Source organism: Mirounga leonina, unplaced genomic scaffold (genome assembly GCF_011800145.1).
Source record: "Mirounga leonina isolate KUSES-001 unplaced genomic scaffold, KU_Mleo_1.0 Mir_174, whole genome shotgun sequence".
In the NCBI taxonomy this organism is placed as follows: Eukaryota; Metazoa; Chordata; class Mammalia; order Carnivora; family Phocidae; genus Mirounga; species Mirounga leonina.
In genome coordinates, this window is record NW_023270451.1 from 71,400,514 (window position 1) to 71,419,498 (window position 18,985).

The window sequence follows — 18,985 nt, forward strand, 5'->3', positions numbered from 1 at the left end:
GAGCCTTCAACTATTGCAGCGCTGGGTTGAGGAGAAGGCGATGGGATGTTTTTCCTGAGAGGACCCATAGGTGCCTTTGTGTCACAGCTAAAGTCCTCAGTACCTTTTAAGGAATGAGTAATGTTGATTATCGTTGGCTTCGCAGGTATAAATTAGTTCTTACAGTTCTTTTCTAGTTCTATAGTCCTGTAGAGCTTGAAATAATGAAAAAGTGGAAAGGTAGAAAAATAATTTGGAGTCAATGAATACATTTTGTGTACCTAGTTGAAAGTGTTTCTTTTGAGAGCCTCACTATATATTGTTGTTGCTGAGGCACATTTAATTATTTTATAATATCATTTAATTAAGTTTAAGGGTTACTTAGGCTTGGAATCTTGAGGTTTATTGCTTTTACTATAGGAAAAGTGTAGAAATTATTTTGTAATAGATTTTATTGTTAGTCTATTTAATGATTCAAAAAACCCCACAAAAACAAAATACTCAGAACACTTATGTTTATTATGACACTTTATAAGGTTTGTACTAAAGCCTCTTCCTGGAGCTAAAAAGTTTGCTTTGTCCTTCTTGCTGACGTAGTGTTGCGATTCTTTGAGCTGTTGTAGAGTGTGGAAGTATGAAACACCATTTATATTTATACTTTGTAATTCACCTCTTCCTCCAGGAGAAATTATCAATTGTTATATCTTCATGATTTTACAGCATGAGCCATCATCGTTGCTTACCTTCGTTATAGCAATTTAAGTAAATGTTGCCGAGTCAATGGCCAAGTGAAATAAAAATTTTAATTGTTTATGAAGAAATGATAGGGCAGGCGTTTTGCAAATGAAAAGCACTGTGTAAATGCCAAGTAAGTTGAAAAAATGCCAATTATGGCAAATTTCAGTAGAAACTAATTTTGCTACATCTATTATTTTTAATAAGACAGCTTACTCTTTGATGGGCACTTCTGTCAGGCCCTGTAGTTAGCATTTCTCACTTCGTGGAGTTCACGGTGACACTTTGCCTTTGGCAGTCTGTTCCTTCATTATTGGGGATGACTCTTGAAGAGCCATGTGATAGTTGAGTAGAGGTGGGACCATCATGGGGACTGCTTGTACATAGCTACAAACCTTTCTTTTTAGAAGGGCTCATTTCTTTGACTGTTTAAGGCTGTTGATCTCGTGATTTTTCTGTGGGTGACCGAAAGAGATGGTTGAAATATTACTGATTGAAATGCAGTAGGTAAGGTGTGTTTCATGCCTACCATATGTAAAACAGTATTTTAAGTGCTTCGCATGAATTAGCTCAGTCCTTTAACAATCTTTGTAGGTAAGTACTATTCTAATAGCTCCATTTTACAGATGAAAAAGCTGGGGCCTAGGGGGGGTTAATAATTGGTTTAAGTTGTCACAGCTGACAAGGAGTAGAGCTGTCATTTCAAGTAAGGAGCTGGGTTCCAGAATGCACTCTTCTAACCAGTTTTTTTTTTCCTGCAAAAAAGCTAGGTATGCTCTGGGTTATTAGTTTTCTCTTGTTGCCACAACAAATTGTGATAATGTAAATTTATCATCTTACAGTTTTGTAGGTTAGAAGTCCAGTATGGGTCTGATTGGGCTAAAATCAAGGTGTTGGCATGGCCGTGTTCCTTCTGGAGGCTCTACAGGAGAGTTCATTTCCTTGCCTTTCACAGCTCCTAGGGGCTGCTACTTTTCCAGATTGTTGCCCTCTTCCTCTGTCTTCAAAACCAGCGACAGTGTGTCACATCCTTCTGGGGTCACATCTCTCTGACCCACCCTTCTGCCGCCTCCTTCCTCTTTTAAGGACTCGTGTGATTAGATTGATGCCACCTGGGTAATTCAGGATACTCTGCCAGTTTAAGGTCCTTAACCTTAGTCACATCTGTGAAGTCTCCTTTGACATGTGACATATTCACAGAGTCTGGGGATTAGGACATGGATATCTTTTGGGGACCGTCATTCTGCTTACCATATTCTGCAGTGCCTATTTTCTGACTTGAGTTATCTTGAGGAGCCAATATATAAAATTTTGACTTTCTTGAAATTATGTGTGAAGTCTTTTTAAATCATTGCAGTTCCAGTCTTAAGAACTATATTAATCTGGGTCACATTATTAAAGGGGGTTGTGTAAATGTGGAAGATGTAAATTATGTAGAGAACTGCATAAATGTTACTAAGTACGTATAAAAGTGAGGCTGATGAAATACACTATAAATAAAGGGCAGATATTTTCTTATTCTTAATGAACAGTAAGTCCTAAGAGTGTTTTTGTGAAGTGCCCTGCAAGTCAGCCTTGAAAGTAATAGTCATTTTCAGCCAGGAATTTAACATAGGCTTTTAAAACTCCCCTCTCATCTTGTGAAATAGTAGGATGGAGGGTGTAATCCATTAGAACTGACATTTTTATAGAGAAAGTTCAAATAGGGAATCCCTGGATAGAACAGATCTCTCATTAGGGTGCCATAAATTTAGGTTGGAGGTGATTCCTGAGGACATTGAGATTATTATTAATTAAATAAGCATTTTGATTGTTTGCAAATGAGTCATTTTTCAAATGTCTTCTTTACAGGTAGAGATGTGAGTGACTTATCTGTGAGATTTTCTATTATAGTTTACATGTTATAGTTTGCAAGACATGTTCCATCATTCAACTGATGGCAGCAGTCCTATGAGGTAGTTATGGCAGGTACTATTGTCATTATCATGATGATTATTTTTATATCTATCCCATTTCAGTCTGTTAAATACTTAAGTTATAAAAGTACAGAACTATAGATGTGTATGCACCATCCAATTAAAAAATATTTAATTACAAAATTTAAAATCAAGGCACAGGTTGGCAGAAGCAAGAAACCCATTAAGAGAAAAATGATTAGCATCCATTTAGCTTTCCTACACATTAGTGAGGAAAAGAAATGGCATCTTAAAGAACTGGACAAATGATGGGCAGTTTACAGAAGAGTCCATATACGTGGCAAGACTGGCATTTATCCAACAGAGGTTAAGTATCCAGAATATATAAAGAACCCCTGTAAATCAATAAAACAAGTTAATAAACAAAAATATGCAAATGTAAACTATTAAAAAATAGGCATAAACATGAATAGGCAGTTTGTGTAGTAAATATACGAAATATTGCTTATATACTCTAGTTACTAATCAGGTATTATTTTTAAAACTCACTTTATAAATATATTCCATCCACAGAGGTTGAGTGATCAGTCCAGGTCCACCAGATGGTGATTGCTGGAAGGTAGCCTCATGCTGTTCCCACTCTAAATAAGTGAGAGATGTATTTTGCCAGCCTTTCTCCTATTTCTCATCAGTCATAGTATTTTGTAATGTACAGGAAACTAATGTCTAATTTAGATGTAGTAATTCAACTATAACTTAGGTAAAAGGATGGGAGAAGTGTGGAGAAAAGCCAATAATTGTAGTAACATGTTGGTTTAAGCTTTTGGATTCCCAGTATGTCCTTTCATTTGGCAAACTGCCTTTGGAACGTTTTGACTGAGCAATTACTCCTGGGGTACACAAGCATTTCATTTGTGGCTTCTTTATTCATTTTATGCATGCTCCTGCTGGGATTGCTGTGAATATAACTATAATGAAACTGGACTTCTTACTTCCTTTCTTTTTGGTACCAGCATAGGTTAAGCAATAAAACCTAAAGAGAGCACAAATTAAATGATTTTTTTTTTCTTTTGCTGCTGTTTTCTCATGTGCATTTTATTTCATAAAATCTTGTTCTGGGACTTGATACTTTCCTTAAAAATTTAGGATTTGATATTTAAATTCTCTCTACATGGAGTGGGAGCTATGAATCCTAACATAAAAGGAGATGAAATTTTTCTTCTTGCAACTCACATGTCTAGAATAGTGAAAGTTCTCCAAAACAAGGTGATGCCTTTTGAGGTACTTCTGCCCTGAGGTTGGGGCCTCCCTTGGCATTTTAAATCACTTGTTCCGAAAAGTATCCTTCTTTTGCTGTTAAGTATATTGGTTGATTTCTATGATTAGTCGTAAGTAGAGCTGAGGACTGTATACAAGGGAGTCAAAATGGAATTAACGGTTCAGATGTTTATAAATGTAAAAATAAAGCAAAGCCAGAGTTTGTTAGTTAAAATACATTTATTAAATATGAATATTATATTCATATATTGGAGATGAATATAACCATCATTATGTACTTTAATATTAATAAATCTTAATATTTTTCCATATTTGATTCAGATTCTTTAAAAAAAATTTACGGGTACAACTGAAGCCCCCTATGAATGCATGAATTCTTCCTTTCCTCTCTCTTCTACCCTATTGATAACTACTATTTTGAAATTGTTCCATATCTTTTTCCTGTGTGTTTTCATACTTTTACTGTGTGTATGTATGTATATATGTTGTGTATTTGTAAATATAGAAACAATACATATGATTTACATATTTATATATGTATATATTTGTATTATTATTATTTTTTTAAGTGAGAAAGCCCAGGGTGGGGACGTGCAGAGGGAGAGAGAGAGTCTTAAGTCGAGTCCAGTGCAGGGTTTGATCTTATGACCCTGAGATCATGACCTGAGCCAAAATCAAGTGTCGGACACTTAACTGACTGAGCCACCCAGGCGCCCCGTCAGATAGCTTTTTAAAGTGATTGCACCAATGTACGATCTGAACTATGCAAGAACTTTTGTTTGTCTATTTCTTGCCCTTAAAATTGGCTTTGTTAAACTTTTAATTTTTGCAAATGGGTTTTCATAAATCTGACAGGCCCTGTGTTTTTATTTTTTTAGTTATTTTAGTTTGCATTTCTGAGGTTTCTAGTGGCATTGAGAATCTTTCCATGTATATGAACCATTTGGGTCTCTTGTAAATTGTCTATTGTTTGCCAGGTTTTTATTAGGCCATTTCTTTATTACTGTGTATAGAGAGTTAAGTGGATGCTGATCATTTTTCTGTTTTTCCACCCATCCCATATAGTTAATCAATTTCATGAGTTTCTGGCTTATTCTTCCTGTGTTTCTTCTTAAAAAATAAGCTCATATATATATCTCTTAATACCTCTCTTCCATGAAGGGGAATTTTACTTTAGATACTCTCTTATATTTTGCTGTTTTCACTTTATATCCTGGAAATCACTCCATTTTAGTTTATATAGATTTATGCTTTATTATTATTATTTTTAACACTTGCATAGTTCTCCATTATGTTGATTTATCATAGCTCAGCCACTCTCTTATGTATGGTACCAGCTTACATGGTACCACGAGTGTGTGAGAGTGCTCGTTTTCCCCACAGCCTTGCCAAATAATGTGTTGTTATACTTTATATTTATGCCCATTTGGTAGGTGAAAATGGTATCACACTATTGTTTAATTTGCATTTCTCTTATGAGTCAGTTTGAACAAATTTTTATAAGGAAATTTTAAAGCCCATTTTAATTTTTTTGTGAATTGTCATTGTCTTTTGTCTGCTTTTTTCTGTTTTATCTTTAATAGATCTCTTACTGTGCTGTATATTAATGGACTTCCTAATATTGAACCAGTTTTTCATTTCCTAGAATAAATGCCTCTTGATAATGGTGTGTTACTTTCTCAGTGTGGTGGTGAATTCTGTTTGCTAATATTTTACTTAGAATATTTGCATCGATGTTTATAAAGGATATTAGCCTACAGTCTAAGTCATATCAGATTTTGCCTTCAATATAATAATTTGCTTCATAAAAGGTATTTGGAAGTTTTTCTTCATTTTCAGTGCTCTAGAACAATTTATGGAGCGTTGGGGTTCTCTGATATTTGAAGGTTAGGGAATTTCCCTGTGAAAACATTTGGATCTAACACTTTTTCATATTTTTGCTTTTTTAAATTTTCTTTTTTCCTGTGTAAATTGTTCTCTTTAAGCATTCTGTCTCTATTGGGATCAATTTTAATAATGTGTGTTTTTCTAGGAAATTACTGATTTTGTTTAATTTTCAATTTTATTTTTACAGAGATCGGTATTTTCTTATGATTTTGAAATTTTCTTTTCTCTTTTCGTCTTTTTATTTGCACTATCTCCCTTTTCTTGATCAAAGTAGCTGGTGGTTTGTCTGTTGTGTTAGGGTTTTTTGTTTCTGTTTTTAATTTTCAAGAAATAACCAGTATTTTGGTTATTGGTCAGGGCTATTCTTCTGTTCTCTGCCTCATTTTCTCCTTTTATCTTTATTTCCTTTTTCTGTGCTTTCTTCTGGTTTATTTTTTCTTCTGATCTAGACATTGAAGTCATATATTTTAATTCTTTCATTTTTACTGATAAAAGTGTTAAATGAGAGGAATTTTTCTCAACACTTTAAATGCTTCCCATAAACCTTGATATTTAGTTTCCATTATCATTTAAAAACTATTGTCTCATTTCAATTTGTATTTGGATGAAAATCCAGTGTTTTTAAAGATTTTATTTAGTAGAGAAAGCGCATGAACCGGGGTTGGGGAGGTTGGGAGGGGCAGAGGGACAGGAAGAGGGAGAAGCAGACTCCCCACTGAGCAGGGAGACCAATGGCTGCAGAGCTCCATCCCAGGACTCCGGGATCAGGACCTGAGCTGAAGGCAGATGCTTAACCCATTGAGCCACCCAGGTGCCCCTTGATGTAGTATTTTTAATAGAAGAATTTTACACTCAAGGATGAAAGGGTCTTTGTGTTTGTTCTGTTTCTCTTAATCCTTTCTAGCTTTTTTGCATTGAATTCAGAGTATTGTTGGTAATACTTTTACTTCATAGAACTTATATTTTCTTTGTGACAATACATGATCAGTGTGAATGTCCCATGGGTACTTGAGTAAAAGGTACATTCTTAGTTATCAGGTGTAGAGTTGATATATATCCATAAGATCTGCCATATTTATTGTTTAGGTCTTTGATCTCCTTCTTTTTTTTTTTTGTTTTTTTGTGATGTATTCAAGTTTTCTATTAGTGGTCTTTCCCGTGTCTCTACCTCCCTTGTAGTTTTTGTTTCAAAATGGCTGCTGTTTAATTTGGTATATAAATATTTGTAAGTGTTGTAGCCTTATTGCGAATTGTGGTGTGTGGTATTAAAAGATGCCCTTCGTCATCATGGTTAATGCTTTTTGATTGGCATCTTTTGTTCATTCTATATTTCTAGCCTTTCTAAATTACTGGTTTTGAGATCTGTGTATAGCATATTGTTGGGCCTTGCTTTGTGACTCAAATTGAAAATCCTATTCTTATAATAGGTGATCCTATTGATGTATATCAATACATCAATTGATATGTATGGATCACCAATGGATCAATATCTGATCCATTGATGTATATTGATAAGACTAATGTTTTGTCTTAGCTCTATCATAGTATTTTATAAATATGTATATTTGCTGTGTTTCTTTTTCTCTGAGATACTAATTCTTTGCTGCTTAATTTAAACAATTTTTTTTGTTGTTGTTTAAGAGGTGTTTTTTCACCCTAGCAATTGTCTTTTTAATGTATTTAAAAACTTAGAAAAATGCTCTTAGTCCCTTTTTAATGCTTTAATCTTTCACTCACATTTCTGTTTTTGTGGATATCCTTTAATCCCCATCTTTTGCCTAAGTAACAACATGACTTCGTTTTCCTTTCTTTTCTGCCAGTTTTTAGTTGTGTTTTTTACTTTTTATTTTTTATAACGTTCTTGTGTTAGCTGTGTTCCATCCACACCTGCCACTTGTGATTTTGTCTTAAATCTACACTTAAATTTTTTAAATGCTCATCATCATCAATATTTTTTGCTGAAGTTTTTCCACTCATCTCTTGGCTTATCAAAAGGTTCCTTAAGAAAGGGCTCATGGGTGCAGAATTCCTTTAATAGGTGCTTTTTTTCTCTTTTTTCTTTTCTTTTCCTATAGTCTTGGTACTTAAAGGACAGTTTAGATGGGTATAAATTCCTTAGTTTACAATTTTTACTTCCTGATTTTCTTTTTTTGTTTTTTATAAAATGCTATTTCATTATTGTCTTCCTTTGTGTGTTTTATGAAAATTCTTTTATTTTTTTAATTAAAAATTTTTTTATTTACATTCAAGTTGGTTAACTTATAGTTTATTATTAGGTTCTTGGTGGAGTTTAGTGATTCATCAATTGCATATAATACCCAATGCTCATTACAAGAGTCCTCCTTAATGCCCATCACCCATTTAGCCCATTCCCCACCCACCTCCCCTCCAGCAACCCTCACTTTGTTCCCTATAGTTAAGATTCTTTTGGGGCGTGTGAGTGGCTCAGTTCCTTAAGTATCTGCCTTTGGCTCAGGTCATAATCCTGGGGTCCTGGGATTGAGCTCCATTATCGGGCTCCCTGGTCAGTGGAGAGCCTGCTTCTTCTTCTCTTTCTGCCACTCCACCTGCTTGTGCCTGCTTGCTCTCTCTCAAATGAGTAAATAAAATCTTAAAAAAAAAAAAAAGTCTCTTATGGTTTGCCTCTCTCTCTGATTTCGCCTTATTTTATTTTTCCTTCCTTTCTCCTATGTTCATCTGTTTTGTTTCTTAAATCCCACATATGAGTGAAATCATATGGTATTTGTCTTTCTCTGACTTATTTTGCTTAGCATAATACCCTCTAGTTCCATCCATGTCATTGCAAATGGCACAATTTCATTCTTTTTGATGGCAGAGTGATATTCCATTCTGTATATATATCACATCTTCTTATCCATTCATCTCTTGATGGACATCTGGGCTCTTTCCATTTTTTGGCAGTTGTGGATATCTCTGTTCCAAACATTGGGGTTCATGTGTCCCTTTGAATCACTATTTTTATATCCTTTGGATAAATACCTAGTAGTGCAATTGCTGGGTCATGGGTATTTCTATTTTTAACTTTTGAGGTATCTCCATGCTGTTTTCCAGAGTGGCTGCATCAGTTTGCCTTGTTTGCCCTTGTAAATTGTGATCCTGTAGACCTTGATGACTTTTTAACTTAGAAACTTAACAGTTGTAGTAGGAAATGCCCTGGAGTTTGTTTGTTTTTTGGATGGCTAATTTTCCCAGATACCCAATGGGCTCTTTCATTTTGTAGATTCAAGACTTTTTTTCTTTATAATTTTAAGTAATGTATTGTTTGTTTTTCTTCTAATATGTGAACTTTTTCTTTGCCTGTCTTTCATTTCTACTACTTTCTCTTTGGTCTTTGTACTTCTTACTTTATATCCCTTTTATTCTCTATTGTGGTTCCCTGAATTTCCTTAATACCCTTTAGAAGATACTCATTTGAGTCTGTTTTCTCTTGGGTATTTTATAATTTATTCTTCCTGTCTGAAATGATAGCCGTTTTTTCCATGATCTCTTCTCAGTTTAGTCCATTTTGTTCTCACCTTTCTTTTATTTGTCCACGTCTGTTCTTAGTTTTGGGATTCTGACTCAAGGTGACTTTGTATCCCCAAGTTCTTGTTTGAATATATTTTTTCCATTTGGAGTGTTGTCAGCTAATTTTCTTGTGCTTCATGGTAGTTTTGTTGCAGGGAATTTTCCTCTGTTAATGTGTGTTAGATTTTTTGACACTCCCCCCCCCCCCCCCATATACCTTCATACGAATTTGTTCATGTTTTTCTGTTTTCTTTTTATGGGTTTGGGGTGTTTTATAGAATTCCTAGCTCATTGGCTCCCTCTTCTGTCAGCATAGCAGAATCCAAATACTTGAGTGGATTATTGTTTTGACAGTAGGAGAAAGTTCTCAGAATTTTGACTCTCTTGTGGGATTCTGAATTTTCCCTTTATGCTTCTTTCTCCCTTCACTATCCAGTAGCCAAAGGGCATTTCTCTCTTCCTTTTGTCTTATTTCTCCCAAAGAAGCTGGAGGTCTCAAATACTGCTCCTGCAAATTGTCTGCTTTTAAACTCTCTTCCCTCTAGTCCATGCTCTCATCTCTTGGATACTTTTTGAGTATTTTGAAACTTAGGGTGGGCATAGTGTTTTTTAGAAGATAGTTGTAGATCAATCTTAGGATCATCACTAACCCCCTTGTCTCTTCATAGTTCTTCAACAGCCTGCTTTTGCTTGCAACAAAGCCTTGTGGCAGAGCAGGGGTCAGGCAGGAGCCTGGGAGATCCATTGCTGGGATTAGGTGTTTTTTTTTTCTTATTTTTATTTACAGTTGTTGTGAATTTTGGGCCATTTCTGTCTTCCAGGTTATCCTGAGGGTATGATTTGTATGAGTTTTGTTTGTTCTTCTGGTTTTTCTAGTTTGTTTTTGGAGGAAATAAGGAGAAATGGGGACCTAAGTAACTACCGTTGTTTCTAGCAATCCAGGAGTTCCTAAAGCTAGAAGTTTTAAAAGTACATTTGTTTATTTTCTTGGGGGTTTCTTTTTGTGTTTTGATGTCTTATTACCTCATTTAATATACACAGTTGTGTAGATAACATTTTATTTCCATTTTACAGGTGGAAAAATTGAGGCCCAGCAAGATTTAATGACTTGAGAGAGATTTACCCAGTTAGCATGTGGTAGAGTTGGTAATCAGATCTCAAGTCCTATGATGCCCAGCTCTTGCTCTTTTTTTCTTTTTTTTCTTTCTCTTTTTACTACATCGTGCTATCTCTTTAGGTGCTTGAACTTACAAAACCTAACACATATTATTGAATATTAATATAAACTATCAATTTGTTCATCTGTTCCTTGTGTCTTCTCTTATCCTGTTGCCCTCTTAAAATTGTTAGTAGCCACTTCTCCACTGGTGGCTACTTCTTGACTTTCAAAGATGCATCCTCCTTGCTCTAAAAGAGATAATGTACGTATGTTAAGTGCTGTCTCAAGGGAAACTGAACAGGTGTCATTTTGTTTTTATAGTCTACCCTGTTTTTTATTTAATAGTCTACCCTCCACTCTACCTTTCCCCGAAACATACCATCATTTCCCCCTTAGCCCACTTTCACTTATGGGCGGACCAGCGCACATTCATTGTGCTTTCAATGTCCACCTCCGAGTTGTAACTATTCCTGTGCTGAGACTGTAAAAACCCCTAGCTTCATGTAAATGATAGCCCCTAGTAGCAGAGTTGGCAATAGCTTTTGGCAGCCTCCTTTCAGGAGTAGGGTGTTATATTGTCTGTAGTTTCCTTTAAAGTAATTTAATCTGCACCTTAGGGGTGCTTAGTTAACATTTTTGAAGTACCTTAATCAGGAATCCACACTTCAGGGGTAGTTAGTTAACATTTGAAAGACCCTAATCAAGATTATATACTCCAGGGGCAACCAGTGCATCAGAGACTGCTCTCTCAATCTGTACCAGTGGGTGCATTAATTAGAATAAAAGATGTTAGAGGTAATTTTTCATTGGTAAAACGAATGGTATTTAAGATAAATAGTTGACCAGGTATCTCCACTGAGACATGAATGGAAGATAAGGATTTGATGAGGCCAGAAGAATACGTAGGTCTAGAGCTTGATTTGGTCCTGTGCTTGTAGCCCTTGGTGGGGGATTTGTCAGCTCATCTGGCCAGTGGTTGCATGTAAAGTCTCTGTAACACCCCATGGGCTAGACCTTGCCCGCCTTGGCCTGCTTCTCCACACAGAGGTCGTTGGACACATCCTCTGGCTCCACTCCTTTTTTTCTATTTCTTGTCCACAGAGGTGTTATTCTCAATTTTGAACCAGACTATTTCTTCATAACTTCTTAGTTTCTATTTTGTGTATAACTGTGTTTTGGGATTGGCTATCTCAACTATGAATTTATAGTGCCATTTTGACCAGAATTATTGTTAAGTGGTCACTTTCTTATTTTCTATTTGAGAGTATTGTCACTCTTCTGAGGCCAGATTCCCGTCTGTGGGGGCAGCATTGTAGATATGTAATTCTCTTGGTACTTTATTGGGTTAATTAGGCCTGGTGATTTTTTTTGAAGTCTCCTTTTATATTGAATACTGTTCAATAGTGACACAGTTCTCCTGTTATATAGACATAGTGTTCTTGAATACAACATGTAAATGAAGTTATGTATGTAGGTCGAAATCAGATATATCATATTTACAGACTTTAGTTACCGTGCATAGTATAAAGCATGACATTTACCAGGAGTTTCTATGGTAAATGCTACCGTTATCTCTTACAATTTAACATGCATAAATGTTAAGTTAAATAATGAAGCTTATTCATGACAAAGTTAAAGTGTATCACCAGGGTTCTTGTGCAGATTTGATGACGTGTGTATATAGCCATGGTGTGTGTTACTAATATTTTCTTACCAAACGTACCAAGAAAAGAAAGCAGTTATGGACTGGTCTATGTTGCTTCCTGTACTCACTGGGAAACAAAAGGTAGTTTTCTTTTATAGAACACTTACCTGCTTAAATGGATTTTTCACTTTATCTGTTATTTTTTTTAAATGGGCTATCTATAATCTAGGTGCACATAATTAGCTATAGGCCATGGAGCCAGAGATGTATAGATTTACTCTAAGTTGATATAATCATGGAATTGTGGAGCTTGAAGGGACTGGAGATACCATCTAGTTAATTGTTTCATGAGTCCCAAAGTGTCTTAGTTAAACCTTCATGAATCCATGCTTAGCCTCAAACCATAGACACGATTTATATCCATTTAGGCATGTATACCTCCACATCCATATCTTCCTCCTTCCTTCCCTGTCTATGCATGTAATAAGGAACAATTGGGGCCAATAGGATTTTAGTAGTAATAATGGGGAAGAACATGAAAATCTTAATATTTAGCACTGTCCTGCCAGTGACGGTCTTCAAAACAAGGTTCAAGAAATCCTCATTTGATAAGTATCTTCAGAGCAAAAAGATAAGAGAGAACTGGGTGAGAGAGTACAGTATTTCTAATTATAAAATGTTCTAAAACCTGCACGGTGAGTACTATATCATTATAGATACAAGGGAATGATTTGGTGTTTAGTTGTTTGGAAGTATGTACATTTTGTTCTAATTGTGGTGTGAGGCCCTTACTGAATTTCAGCTACATTATTTTTGTACAAGACTTTTTCTATAAAGCACCAATAATTCTATCTGACCTTACAGGTTTTTGAAATTATTGGACTAGTTTTCATGGTTGATTATATTATCCTTTTAAATTGCCTTTTAATTTTCAGCTGATGTAAGTGAAATAGATAATATAAATTAATTAATATTGGATCTGTTCAGTGTTTATGCTCTAGGAGATTTCAGGAGACAAACAGAAAGATAAGGTTCTAAACAAATGTGCCATTTGGGGCTGTGGCATTTTATTATTCATACCTTGCTTTTATTTGTTATTTTTTAATAGGCTGTCTATCATATTAGTGCAAATATAAGTAGCTATATGCCACACCATCTAGGGGCTCATGGATTTAACTATGTTTATCTCCTCACCAATCACTCTTGCGGTAGATGCTTGCGACACACAGGTGGCCCTTTGCTTGTGTCTGTTTGTGACTCATATGTGCTCTTTTGTGAAGATCATTTTCTCTCAGTTAAATTTCTATTACTTTTTTCCCTGCCTGAAGCTCTGCTTATAGTTGTGCTTCATTGCTTCTCCCCCCACACCCCCCACCCCCTAACATGCTGAATTTAGATGGCTCCTTGGCTGCTAAGTATTTCTCTCTTCTTGTTGCTGGGATTTGGGATTTGTTTTGCAGGATGGAGGAATTCTATGGCCTGAGGGGTCTAGTTCTTAATGAATAAAATAAAACCAGTAACTAAAATGTCTATTCTTGGAATGTCACATTTGGAAATATCAGTGCCTTTTGTTTTTGATTTTTTTTTATTTTAACATTTTTTATTATGATAAAATATACATAATGAAAAATTTACCATTTTAACCATTTTAATTATACAATTCAGTGGCATGATTTTTTTTTTTTTGCCATCAAAATTGTCATCTTCAGAGGCTTAAGCTACCTTGGTTCTACTCTCACTTTACTAGTATTAAGCTTTTTTAAATGGAATACCACGTCATCAAATGTCTTCCATGTCGCAAAGAAGATCCTAGGAATTTGGTCATTCTTCTGCCTTTTACTCACTTTTGCTTTATTCTATCTTAAGCCAACCATTTTTAAAATGAGATAGTTATTTTTGGGTATTTTGGGGCACGTATTTGTGTGTATGTGCATTAGTTTGAAGGGAAGGCCTATGGTTTTCAGTAGATAACAGAGGTCTCAGATCTTCATCCCTGCCTTTCCCCAGCTCCTCAGTGGGAGATAAGAACCACTGTGCTAGGCTGTCTTCTTCCAAAATCAGGTGCTTGTGATGAAAGCTGTAGGCTATAGATGTACAGACACTTTTGACATATAAAATTACTTCTCAGAAAACTAACATGGATTAGCAAGACCTATTTTCAGTAGAGTATGTTATGGTAGACCTGTGTTTAAAGAAAAGTAGAAGGTGGTTCTTTTGTATTTATGAAAAGTCTTCATTACTCTTTTCCTCAGTCTTGTCTCACGTTGCACATGCTGTTCTTCATTTTTCTTCATTGCTTGTCGTTTGTTTTAACTAATTTACCTTGTTTAACTTACCTCTTTTTATCAAGTTACTTATCTTTTCTAACTATTAAATAAGAGTTTTGTGACTGTGGTCTGGCTCTTTAGAATTCTCCTGCAGCACCCAAGTATGGCATTTTATCAACAGTGAATGCTTAATAAATGTCATGAACTGACTGGCTCATTGTAGAAGTGGCTGTCTGTGGAAAACTTTCTGTGATTTGCTTGTTTTTAATGGCTTCCACCTCTTATTTTAACTGATGGATATGATTTGAGGAATATAAGTGTTACTTTGTGATTCTTAGTCACTATGTAAATATAATTTAATCAAATTTAATTGAAAAATCTTCTCTAATTCCTTTAAGGGAGTTATCAAAGCTATGATCCCATTTAGTCAACCCATTCTGTTTTTGAATCTTGTAATGGAACCTTTTTCTTTTCTTTTTTTTTCTTTTTTTTTTTTTTACAGTAAGGGAGATTAACCTGCAGGATATCAAGGAGGATTTGGAATCGGATCCAGAGGAGAACAGCACCCTTTTTATGGGCATCCTCATCAAGGGACTGGCCAAACTGAAGAAGATTCCAGAGACCGTTAAGGCAATCAAAGAACGCTTGGAGCAGGAGCTACAGCAAATTGTGAAGAGGTCTACAACCCAGGTGGCAGACAGTGGCTATCAGAGGGGAGAGAACCTCACTGTGGAGAACCAACCAAGGTAAATGGGCATGCAGTTTGTTGTTTTGAGAATTCTACGTTTTCTAGGATGGGGGATAGGTGAACAACTTCTGTTGATGTTATTTCTTGAACTTGGGCTACTAGAGCCCATATGAACTCAGATTGCTGAAAATAGCTGAATAGGCATAATTCAGCTGGTTTTTGATATAGTTGAGAAGTTTTCAAGCATATTGTTCATACTCAAATAAAAAAATGTAGTTATTGAATATTAAGTACTAAGCATATTCAAGGCATTTATGTATAGTATCTCATTTAATTCTCACCACCACTTTATGAGCTACTTATTAGTATCTACATTTTACAATTAGGGAAACTGGGGCTCAGAAACTAGTAATTAGTTCAAGGTCACAGAAAAAGTGGCTGGCCTTGGAGTTGAATGCATCTCTATGGTCTTTCCTCTGTCCTATGCTTTCTTCTTTAATGTGTGGTGATATTTGCCAATAAGGCAAATAGGTTTCAGGAATTCCTCTATCTATTTAAAATAGCTAATAGGATTTGGATTTCATAATTCTTGTTTTATAAGGGGAAACTGAAATTGTACTACAGTTCTAACTCTGTCTTGACTCATACACTGAGAGATCATGTCTGCCAAACCAGAGTTCCGGGCATAATAGACTAATATCACTTGACCATGGGATAAGATACTTGAAATTGAGGCTTTTCTAGAAAATCCAAGATATACTCTACACAGGTCTCTGTTCTCTCCCCACCCCCTTCTCTGCTGTTCCCCCCGCCCAACCCTCCATGTTTACCAGGGATTTGTCACAGTGGGGTGGGGGGAAAGAAACCAGTGGAAACTGCAATTTCATGTGAGAACAGAGGGCAAAGTGGAGCAGGTCTTCTCAGTTGCTCAAATAATGTAAGTTCCTGGGAGATGCCAGACAGTGTGTAGAAGGGATCATAATATTGTGGACCTGTTGCTAAGGGAATTCTACTGTTTGTACGTAGGACTTAAAAGTTTTTTTTTTTTTTTTTAAAGCAAATAACAAATTTAAGGAGAAAGAATAGCTTACTTAGAATTCCTCAGACTTTATATACTTTGGAAAAATTAATGTGTTCTATTTGTATTTTCTATATTCTTTGATATATCTAAATAACATTGATTTTGATTATACTTTAAAACTCTTCAAAAATTAATTCCCTTGAAAACTTCATTCAAAAGTGCAGTTGGTATGGGGCACCTGGGTGGCTCAGTCGGTTGAGTGTCTGGCTCTTGGTTTTGACTCAGGTCGTGATTTCATGGGTGATGGAATCGAGACCTGTGTCGGCCTCTGCACTCAACGGGGAGTCTGCCTGAGGGGTCTCTCCCTCTGCCCTTCCCCTCACTCTCTCTAGGTCTCTCTCTTTCTCTCAAACAAGTAGTGTTTAAAAAAAAAATGCAGTTGGTGAAGAAACCATCTTCCACCCATCTCCTGCCATAGATCATTTCAAAGCACATGTTTTGATGGGTTTTGGAGTCAAGCAGACCTGATTTTGAATGCCAGCTCTATAATCTGAAGAAAATAATCCTATCTTAGAGGATTGCTTGCACCAGGTGAGGTCATGATTAGAGTTTAGTAGAGTAGCGCCACTAAGAACTATTACATGCCTACGTATATATGAACACACATGTTTATTTATTCTTGCTTCCTTCCTGAACTTCCATGTTCTTTGATCACTCACATTGTGATCCAGAGAGGCTGGGGAATGGTTCTAAATTGAACTTTGCTTTTCTTCTTTCTTTGCCTGGTGCCTGGATTTCCGTGAAGACCTTTTGCCTCCTTACTAATGAACACTCCAGAATTCTGGCTTGCTATTTGCCCTGTGCTGCAAGTCCCTAGGTGAATACACTGAACTTTCATAGGGAAATAACATGACTATAGTGTATATTGGAAATAAAACTAAAGGGCACGGATCAATAACTTTTCTGCAAATCTCATTACAGTACCCTTAAAAGCAATGTGTCTTTCATAGGATTTTGACTCCTTCCTCTTCTGCTCCCTGAGCCCCTTCCAGAATTCACAACTGGAAATTACAGCTGTAGAAGCAGAAATTCAGCATACTGCCCCAGGAAATAATAAATGTTTCTCTGTGAGGAATGAGTTAGCAGAAGGGTTTTTCCCCCACTCTTTAAGTTTTTTTTGTTGTTGTCAGTATTTAGAGCTTTTGTAGGAAGGATATATTGGACACTGGCAAGTGAACATGCTGCTTCTCTTGGTTTCATGTGTATAACATGATCCCATTTTATAAAATGTACAAATCTGAAAAATTGGGCCCAAACTATTAACAGATGAAGGAGTCCAGAGAAAGCAAATATTTGGGGTGAACCACTCTTCTTGAAGATCAAAGCTTAAAGTCTCGGGCTGTGATTCCAAATGACTGATAATTTTGAGCTAGTCTGTGGTGGCACTGTGCTTTCACATGCCTTAAAACTCACAAATTAATGACCTTGGAAATGTCACTCAAAAGTGATTGGCATTGTTGCTTCTAGAGGCTAAAAATTTTAGAAGGGATATTGTCAGATTATCCCTTGAAGCTTGCATGGTATTTTGTGTTCATCAAACTGTACTGGGATGTGTTAGTGGCATTTATTTTAGAAAGAAGTCAAGTCATAATACTTCATATTATTTACCACTCAAGGAATCTTATGCTGAAATACAAGAATCTGTTTTTCTTAAAGTTGGAGTGTAGGCAAAAAGAACTATAAATCCTTTTTTTCCCCAATATGCACATTCTTTCCCTCACCCCCCAGTGAAATAACCTCTTCTAAATCATTAGCATGTAAATGCTACTCTGAGGCAAGACACCAGTACTGTAACTTTCCTTAAAAGTTTCATTGTTCAACATCATCTTATTAAGTATATTCTGGTTGTGATGCATTGCAAGCCTGTTTTCATTTGTCCTTATGTAAAGAGAATTAATGTGGTGTGCTCTTTTGCTAGAAAAGAAGGAACCAGGCTAGTAAATTGTCATGCTTCACTTCCTGCAGAGCCAGAATACTCTCACAGCCAGTTTTCAAAAATCACTTTGGTGACCCACTTATTTTGACATCGCCCCCCCCCCCCCCCACTCCCCCGGCTCCCAACTATCTGTTGTCTATAGGAGAGATAGTCTTTCTTTTCATTCATAATCTGTGAAGTGTCTATAAACCTCTGCTTACTATTAAAGAAAAATATTCAAATACTGTTGCCAACTCAGGATAAACTTGAGAGCAACATGTGCTTTACTAATCTCCCATAACCTCCTGCTACCCATAATTTCCTCAGGAAGACAGGCAGTGTTTTCAGTTTCAGATGGCTCATGTGGTCCGCACTCTGGGCAGCTCTTTACCAATTTCTTCATCTCCTAGTGCCTAATGACTGCTTCTTTCCCAAAATCTAGCTCATGAGCACTTCATAGCAATTTTTGTTCCAAGAAGCTGGAAGAAGTTCTTTAATAATTAACAAATAGGAAAAGCACGAGGAAGAGGTAAGAGAAATAAAATCCTCTCCAGGTGCAGTATCAAGAATATGGAGGAGAGAAAGACATGAGAAAAGACAGTGATTGGCAGGTGGGAGGCACCTCTTCCATCTATTTGAAAATGGGCCCCTTTAAATGTAGAGGCAGCAAATCACTGCAAGGGGGAGGTGCTGGAGGGCTGCTCAGCTTTGGTAAAAATGCTGGTCTTGAAAAGGGCAGAAGGGATTGAATGAGTTGAAACCATGGCTGCTATGGAAACCCTTTTTCCTTTTGGAAAGAGATCATTTTGCCACGTTTCTTCATCTTGGTTAGGAATGACGGAAGATTAAGTGTCTGATCTAAAAGGCAGAGAACATTACATGTTCGGTGCCCACTGGGATATTAAAG

The 18,985-nt window shown here is 36.1% G+C and overlaps 1 protein-coding gene across 1 annotated transcript in view; it reads left to right on the forward strand.

Annotated features, from left to right (window-relative positions):
* The window catches only part of EXOC4 (exocyst complex component 4), a 735,341-nt gene that overhangs the window by 59,871 nt on the left and 656,485 nt on the right, over positions 1-18,985 (forward strand). Inside the window, exon 6 of the mRNA XM_035021134.1 lies at positions 14,897-15,140. Within this exon, the coding sequence (XP_034877025.1) occupies positions 14,897-15,140 (244 nt within the window). The remainder of the gene's footprint in view (positions 1-14,896; positions 15,141-18,985) is intronic.